This window comes from Lampetra planeri, chromosome 34 (genome assembly GCF_965212315.1).
Source record: "Lampetra planeri chromosome 34, kcLamPlan1.2.h2, whole genome shotgun sequence".
Classification (NCBI taxonomy): domain Eukaryota; kingdom Metazoa; phylum Chordata; class Hyperoartia; order Petromyzontiformes; family Petromyzontidae; genus Lampetra; species Lampetra planeri.
This window is the reverse complement of record NC_136140.1, coordinates 544,232-553,039: the sequence shown is the minus strand read 5'-3', so window position 1 is coordinate 553,039 and position 8,808 is coordinate 544,232. Positions and strand designations below refer to the sequence as shown.

Sequence of the window (8,808 nt, the reverse complement as noted above, 5' to 3'; positions counted from 1 at the left end):
TGCCATAGCGCTCACAAGCATCGAACCAGTTCAGTCGCAGCGCAGTGGAAGCAGTAACACGTCGTGTGTCAACTCACCTATGCCAATCACACACTACCCTTGGTGGTGATTGAACAGACTCAATCACCGGACAACCATAGTCCCCAAGTGAGAAATGCAGTTTACCCACGACAGGAATAGAGTCCACAGCTATAGTCTAACTGTAGTCCATCCGATTCAGCTGCGTCGCGCTCGCGAGGCCTCCGCTTGATGCGGGCCGCACACCATCTCTCTCTCTCTGCCACTTTTTTTGAATGAACATCGAAACCAGCACTGGCCATTTGTTTCCAATATCGTAAAACACTGCCCTTCAAATCACATCAATTCAATGGCCTTACTCAAACAGTGACGGTTGAGAACCACGAGCACTCGTACACGAGCCAGTTTCCCAGACTGTAGATAAAATCTGTTTTAAATTTTCTTAAAACTGAGTATTAAGGCACGTCTTCTTTGTATGCACCGTCTCCCTTATCAACGGATAATTCAATGGGCTCCTGATTAATTTTGCAAAGTTCCACTACAATATCAATGCGAATGTGACGACTTAATGTTTAGTTGATGAACCAGAACAGTGGAAGGCGCCACGACTGCTGGCAAAGACCTTGTGACAGGGCTATTACCAGCTGAGACGCCATGGAGAGGCGGGAATTCACCATTGTCGAAGACATTTAAAGCATGTACTTTATTTCAGCCATTCAAGTGAGAGGCCATCGATTAAGGCGGGTACCATGAGATGTTTGTTGCAGTGTTGGAAACAACAAAAATCTATTTATATCACTAACCTACTCTGGGATTATGTACCACTTTGCTGCTCTGCAGATTGGGAGTTCACACAGCCTTCGGCAATGCCAGTTTCCTCCGAAGTGTTTTAATGGACGATACTGAGGACGTCACAGTTCAGTGAGTGAAAATAATTTATTTCCATACAAAAGAAACATTTTACTGCTCGGCTTAATGTCAGAATCACCCAAAACAGCAGATTTCCACTCCAAATAAAAACAGAAAGGTAAAAATTATCAAGGAGGGATTTTGTGCAACCCCTAGGTGAGAATGTAACAATTCACCTCCCACAAATTGGACTTTTTAAGATCGGGTATCGGCCAATAAAATGTCCCATGTTGGTGCTTGTAGAATCTACATATCAGTTGGCTGCAGGGTTTTAATGAACCAAATACATCAATCAGAAATAATTGACTTTACAAGCAGATTTTACACATTACTAGACTCGAATCAATGTATGTAGAACGCATTTCGCACCTTACGTCGCCAACCGTGCTAAATCGGAGACAAATTGATACTTCCCTATACCCAACACCCCTACACCTTTAAATAGATGCCAACTGTTACCAGCAAATCACAAACTTTCCAGAAATTCTGGACAAGAGCCTCACATCTGGGTGGGGGAAAGACCCCAGAATGAGCTCTGATGTCATTTGAAAAAGCCCTGCCTTAACTAAAGCCACAACATTTCCATTTTTCAAGTTCAACACAGAAGCGATTTGCATGTTTTGCCATCCTCCAATATATGTACAACATACATGTACATAGACCCCTCTCTCAAACCTCGAGTATACCAAAGAGAAAACACATTTATACCAGTTTTTTTGTACAGTTGTGGAACCCAGGCTGAGATCAAACAACAGGAGAACAGTTTAAACTTTATCAGCATCTAAAGTTTAACCCAGGATCAACATTTGGTAGTGGTCAGCCCAACTAATGATATTAACATCACCATGGCCTCTACAGTATCGTGAAAAACATCACTATACATCGTGGCTTAAAATGAAATTTCAAATAAAAGTAAAAATTACCTTTTGCGATTAATCTGGGGTGGAAAAAAAAACGTTACTTGTGGTATAAAGACCCCGACCAGTGTAACGCAACACAGCCTCTCACTTCACAGGCAAACTCGGCAAAAGATTTGTGGTGTAGAAATTCATTTCCACAAGGATGTCCACATTCCTTTACAGAGAAAAGTGCCCAAGAGTCAACACCGCAATAACATGTGCAAGTCAATGTTGAGCGCCGGCCACGATGACACAGAGTGAAGTGTGGTGGGGAGGGTTCTATTTGCGTCACAAGAAGCACCCCTCCCCCCAGCCCTCCTCCACAAGGAGGCCAGGTTCGAGTCCGGGTCTCGAGTAGAGGGCTGCTAGAGGTCGTTCCTGGCGACGTTGGGCGCATATTTGGGCATGAGCTCGTTGATTTTGCGGATGAAATCGGACTTCTCCGCGCAGCCCTTGCACCCCTCTCCCCAGTCGTCAAGGATTCTCTTCAGATCTTTCACCTTCAGCTTCTTGAGATCAACGGTGCTGAGGTCAATCTGCTTCTCTGTAGGGGACAGGTCAACAGCAGCAACATTGTCAGGCTTTGTCCGAGCAGCAGAAGGGAAGGGGGCTGTTACAAGACACACACGCCGTTTAAATGTCCTTAAAATAATGAGGTTAATTGGGCAGTTTGTAGACTATCACCGATCGACGTCAATGCAAAACATCCATTTATACCAACAGCAAGTAGACCTTCAGAATCGTTATCGTTAAATAAGTCTTTATTTAGACAGGAGGAATCCGATGAGCTATGAAACTTTATTTCACAGTTGGGGTGACACCACACTCGATGGCATCACCACATCTGCGCATGGCACCACAACGTCTCTAAATGCAACCCTTTCTCGCCTCCAGGTCTCCCAATATCTCGTTTGTCTTGCCTTCAGCTCCCCCCTCACCTCTCATTGACAACTCACGTACATCTCGTTTAGCTCTCATCTAACTAATCCGTATGCGAGCCATAAGTCTCAGCAAACCACTCAGACACCCTTCAAGGTGCCAGATGTGGCCTGTGGGCTATGCCCTGCAGATACTTTGACTATTAGAACAAGGTGCAGTGAGTGTTTAGTGACACTATGCAGCTGGTTACAGCCCGTGGCACGGTGTATGCATGTGCTTTCGCACCGTACGAAGCCATCGGAGGTACGGTGGACGCGTGCGGTGCCCTACAGCGGTGCGAGAGTGGCACGCGTACCGTATTTGAGCTCGCAGATTTGGCCGTCCTGCTTCTTCAGCTTCTCGCAGATCTTCGTGGCCGGCACGTGGAAACTCAGCGGCTTCGACACCTCGTTGGTGATCTTGGTGGCCGCGTCGCTCGTGGCTCCCAGGTAGTAGCACTGCAATCGACGCACACAAATAGGTTTCAGTTATTCAAGGAGGCTTCTACACCAGGCTCTACAATCGGCTAAAAATCGTAATTATTTTAAGGTATTGTTTGATTTGAAATGAAAGTTACATTGTAATTAAAATATCCAAGTCCTGGAAAGGTGGAACATCCACACAGAACCCTTTTAATCAGCACCGACTCCGGTCTAAGAGAATGGTCCTGGACCATGCCTTGATACCACAGCTTCCGTTGTTACTCTTCATCGGTCTCTTGCCCAATACGAGATGATGCCCGTTTAGACCCCACAGAGTGGTTAGCTGTACGAATCATGTTATTCAATCATGTAATCCAAATTTGAAATTGATATTTGTAGTCAATATTAATGAAGCTAAAGCCATCAAACCCGGTAATCCTGGGTGGCTACATCTGGATGCTTATACTTGGACAACTTAGGCCCTCACTCGTGCTGGCCCGGTACTCCGACCAGCCAACTGGCAACCAGCAAAGCAGGTTTGGGGATTTCACCGTGATCCACCAACCCCTCCCCCCCCACCTTCAAGGCAATGCATTACAACAGCTGGGCACCACTGTGTCCCCATGTAGATCGCTCTTTAAAACAAAGTGAACACTCACGATGCAACTTGCATATTTTTGGTACATTAGCAGCAGGACGATCTTGAACATGAGCAATGAGAAATCAATAAGGCTTGTCCCAGCAAATAATTTTGTGTCACACTGGCCAATTAAAATTATATTTAGCTTGGGCATGACCCACACACACCCTGTCACACACCCAGGCAAACCCAAGAGGTAAATTCCAAGATTATTTCCGACTACCACATTGTAGCTAAAAGGAATCTAACAGTTGTAACCGGTGGCTTTCACAACAAAACGCCCACAGCACAGAACCCACTGTGCGGAATCACTCACAAGGCGGTTTTCCTTGCCCTTGGCATCGCTGCAGGTCTTTATCAGCTCCTTTTCCACATTTTCTGCAGTGAAGTCTGCATTCTTTTCCTTTAAGGAGTTGTAGAACTTCTCGAGGAACGTAATGCACACTGTCAAAAACACAGCACAGGAAGACAAAACACAAGTGAACACGTTGCATCAGACCAACGCTGGTGGGGCCCGGCACGAGAGCGCTGGTGCGGTGCCACCAGGATCCTGGGTGTGCATCGAGGGGCTCGGCCATGACCTGGGTACCCGCGGTCAAAATAGTGGTAACACGAGAGAGTGGACAGGCATCTTGCCTCCAACCTGTCCATCTAAACTCAAATGGAGCACTTGCCGATTACAGGCTTGCCTTCAGCCACTGAATGGTCCTAGTTCCATATTTCCTTTCAGTTTTTACAGCCAAGAAAACAAAGCACCCATTTGCACAAACACTGTCAATTCGAAGTTGATGGTTATATAAAAAAAATCCACGTGCATTTTAAAATTGCCAAAATCACTTGAAGAATACCGGCGCTAACATTCATGTGTTCTTGCCGACTCCGTGCAACTCACCAACACCATGACAAACACACACGATCCATGTTCACACAGCAACGCATTGTGCGACTGTCAGTCTCATTAACCCCACCGAGCGACAGCGACATGATTCACGGCATTTGTGTTGGCACCGTTTCTATCACAGACGGCCGCGTCAGAGGTCTCCCACACGTGTCGGGTGACCACGAAGCCAGCCCACTGGCGGGCGAGCTAAATAAACGACCCCTCGGCACGCAGCAGCCTCACGTCGTGGCGAAGACTTCACCCAGCAGGTCACGGACGAAGGCGGTGTACGGAGTGTTACTATCGAGTGTTGAGACGCAGTCCAAGACGGACCCAGTCTCCTCGGGGTAACAACGCATTTGGCGATACCAAGAGTATGGATACCAATTACTTTACGCACAAACAACAACTCGGCACGTTGGGAAAATAACACCGTGCCCTTTAAAAAAGGAACAAAATAAAAATGGGCGACGCTTCGGGCAACGGCCCTTCTTCATAGCGCAGAACTCGAGCGGCCAAGAGGCGCAGGAGACCGGGGGGGGGGGGGGGACACGGGGGGGGGGGGTGGTGACACCGGAACAGCTGAGAGCAACGTGAGCTCGCGTCCCGCTGGGGGGAGTGGCGACCAATCACAGCCCTCGCTCGCGCTCGGCTCCTCCCCCTCGTCGACGCGCGCTGCACCGTGGCCCCAGCGATGACGTCATGTGCGCACCGAGAGCGGCATGACGTCGAGCGCTGCACGATCCTAGCAACATTGGCTCTTAAGTCTTACTACTACTACTGCGCGCTTGTGCATTTGCATCAAGGCCGTAATTATAATATATATTGGGGGGGGGTGGGGGAGACATCCCCCCCCAATGTTGACTCCATGGCTACGGCCTTGTGTATTGTCATGTTGTATTTATACGGCGCAATCGCATTTCAAGATAGTGGACGGCCCATTGGACTTCGTGACTTTAATGGAGGGGAAGAGTGGCCCATGGGAAGAGTACAAACGGGAAAACCTTGAACCTGGGGGCTGAACAGGTGCCGAGAGGCCACAGGCCATGTTGGCAGAGTGGAGACGAATCACCTGCGATGGGCGCCACATCTCAGAGTAGGGCCCAAGGTCGATTTCAGTCAATGCGCTGAACCACCGGGGGAGAAGTCACGAGACCTGGGTGGGCCAATTTCCCAAGTTTGCCGGGTCGCCAACATTTACAAAAAAGTGTCGCACAGCAATGAAACTAAGACAGACCACAGGCATCAGCCATACATAAAATCTGCACAAGCATAAATCAACGTTAATTAAAACACATGTTAAGAGTGTGGATAGTTGTATGTATGTATGGACGATCAGCGTGCACTGTCGGGCGTTCTCCAAGCTGCGGGGCCACGTTGCAGGCAGCAGAGGGGAGCCCGGCACGACCCATTGCTGTACTGCTCTTCTATGTCCCCACGTCGATGATGCCCGCCTCCACCGGCACGGCGAGGCATCGTCAAATAACCAACACAAGCGTCGGGAGGGCCTCGTCCAACATACAATGTTGTGCACTGCGACTCCGTATGTCACGTAGCTGTGTAACCGTCTTATGCCGTGTTCATGTAAACTATTACATGGGAAGGGTAAAGACGGGAACAGTGATCAATGTCCGGGTGCTGAACTACGTCGGTGGGCCCGGACTTTAACCACCACGTCTGGAGCCCGAGGCGAACGGGGGAAATTCCACATTCCTATGGCACGAGTCAGGATGGCTCCGTGGTGGGAAGCAGGCGGCAGTGCAGCGACAGCCAAGCTCGATCTACCGCTCGATGAAGGCCGTCGAAATCCGAAAATCCTTCTATGCGGTAATCCACCTGGCACCATGCACACGAGTCCATACCCCACTGTTGTACTGCACTCGTATGCGCCCACGTACACGCTGCGGGCCCTTCTGCGCCAAGTATGGTCTCATAACCCCCACGACCTGCACGGCGGGCGGAGGCCTTCATCCAGCAGTGGATTCGCACACCAGGGGCTCGAGATGATGTCACGAGGCGTACAACGCGGTGTGCTGCACACGCAGCAGCAGCAGCAGGAGTCTCTCCACTCTCATCTCTTCGGGGACAAGCAGCTGTCAACAGCCATGATCAACCCACTGCTGGACGAAGGCCTCTCCGCAATTCGTCGACAACGCACGAGCCGATGGTGGAAATTACACATTAGTATGGTCTGGGTCAGGTCCGTCCGTTCATTCATCCACAGGACCACGAACGGTGGCAAAACCCAACATCGTTAATGACGCCGCTGTGGGACGGGAATTTCCGTAAAGGCCGCGTCATCAGCGAAGCCACAACGCTCACACTCGCTCACCTCACCGCTCACCTCACCCTCACTCACTCAACCCACCCTTGCCGCTCACTAACCCCACCCTCACCGCTCACTCTCACCGCTCACTCACCCCACCCTCACCACTCACTCACCGCTCACTCACCACTCACTCACCGCTCACTCACCACTCACTCACCGCTCACTCACCCCACCCTCACCACTCACTCACCCCACCCTCACCACTCACTCACCCCACCCTCACCACTCACTCACCACTCACCGTTCACTCACCCCACCCTCACCACTCACTCACCCCACCCTCACCTCACCCCACCCTCACCGCTCACTCACCCTCACCGCTCACTCACCCTCACCGCTCACTCACCCTCACCGCTCACTCACCCTCACCGCTCACTCACCCTCACCGCTCCCTCACCCTCACCGCTCACTCACCCTCACCGCTCACTCACCCTCACCGCTCACTCACCCTCACCGCTCACTCACCCTCACCGCTCACTCACCCTCACCGCTCACTCACCCTCACCGCTCACTCACCCTCACCGCTCACTCACCCTCACCGCTCACTCACCCTCACCGCTCACTCACCCTCACCGCTCACTCACCCTCACCGCTCACTCACCCTCACCGCTCACTCACCCTCACCGCTCACTCACCCTCACCGCTCACCCACCCTCACCGCTCACCCACCCTCACCGCTCACCCACCCTCACCGCTCACTCACCCTCACCGCTCACTCACCCTCACCGCTCACTCACCCCACCCTCACCACTCACTCACCCTCACCGCTCACTCACCCCACCCTCACCCCACCCTCACCACTCACTCACCCCACCCTCACCACTCACTCTCACCGCTCACTCACCCCACCCTCACCACTCACTCACTCACCCCACCCTCACCACTCACCCCACCCTCACCGCTCACTCACCCTCACCGCTCACTCACCCTCACCGCTCACTCACCCCACCCTCACCGCTCACTCACCCCACCCTCACCACTCACTCACCCCACCCTCACCACTCACTCACCACTCACTCACCCCACCCTCACCACTCACTCACCCCACCCTCACCGCTCACTCACCCCACCCTCACCGCTCACTCACCCCACCCTCACCACTCACTCTCACCGCTCACTCACCCCACCCTCACCACTCACTCACCACTCACTCACCCCACCCTCACCGCTCACTCACCCCACCCTCACCGCTCACTCACCCCACCCTCACCGCTCACTCACCCCACCCTCACCGCTCACTCACCCCACCCTCACCGCTCACCCCACCCTCACCGCTCACTCACCGTCGCACTCGCCCTCCTTGAGCGCCACGGCGGGCTCAATCGCCGTCGCCACCACCGCCACCACCAACGCCAGGAGCATCCCGCCCATGACGACGACCGCTTTGGCGAGAAGCTCGCGAGCGCACAAGTGGCCGCACAACACAACCACCACCGTCTCTAAGTGGCCGCACAACCACCACTGTCTCTCTAAGACGAAGCCAACGAGCCCGGGGGGGAAGGCCTCTCAAGTCCCGCGGCACGCGAAGCGGCGGCCGCCTTCGACTCAGTTGACGGGGCTGTGACGTCACCCACGGCGCGCGCCCGACTGTAGCCGGGCCCCTCCCCCCACCCTCCCCTTATATAAGTGCCGAGTGACGTCACCGGCGCACGTGGCCGCACAAACAGCTGGCGCGCGCCCATTGGCCCGCGAGCGCCCATGACGCGCGGCGCGCGGGACCAATGGGAGCGAGACGCGTTCGGGGTTTGCTCCACCCCCCCCCCCTCGGTGAAATCGATTCGCGTCCGAATGAA

The 8,808-nt window shown here is 52.7% G+C and overlaps 1 protein-coding gene across 1 annotated transcript; it reads right to left on the bottom strand.

Moving 5' to 3' along the window:
* Positions 1-935: 935 nt before the first annotated feature.
* On the bottom strand, positions 936-8,614 carry MANF (mesencephalic astrocyte derived neurotrophic factor). The gene is made up of 4 exons (XM_078610453.1): positions 8,299-8,614; positions 4,123-4,250; positions 3,061-3,202; positions 936-2,370 (listed from the first exon to the last, which is right to left on the bottom strand). The coding sequence occupies exons 1-4, from the start codon at positions 8,384-8,386 to the stop codon at positions 2,192-2,194; spliced, it is 537 nt and encodes a 178-aa protein (XP_078466579.1). The 5' UTR covers positions 8,387-8,614; the 3' UTR covers positions 936-2,191.
* Positions 8,615-8,808: the final 194 nt, after the last annotated feature.

What these genes read in the sequence shown, in the direction of transcription:
- MANF (XM_078610453.1), bottom strand. Translation starts at nt 8,386, where the DNA reads ATGGGCGGGATGCTCCTGGCGTTGGTGGTGGCGGTGGTGGCGACGGCG. An exon ending in AGGGCAAGGAAAACCGCCTT is followed by an intron (nt 3,203 to 4,122) that starts GTGAGTGATTCC and finishes CGTCGATTGCAG; the next exon opens with TGCTACTACCTGGGAGCCAC. An exon ending in AATCTGCGAGCTCAAATACG is followed by an intron (nt 2,371 to 3,060) that starts GTACGCGTGCCA and finishes TGTCCCCTACAG; the next exon opens with AGAAGCAGATTGACCTCAGC.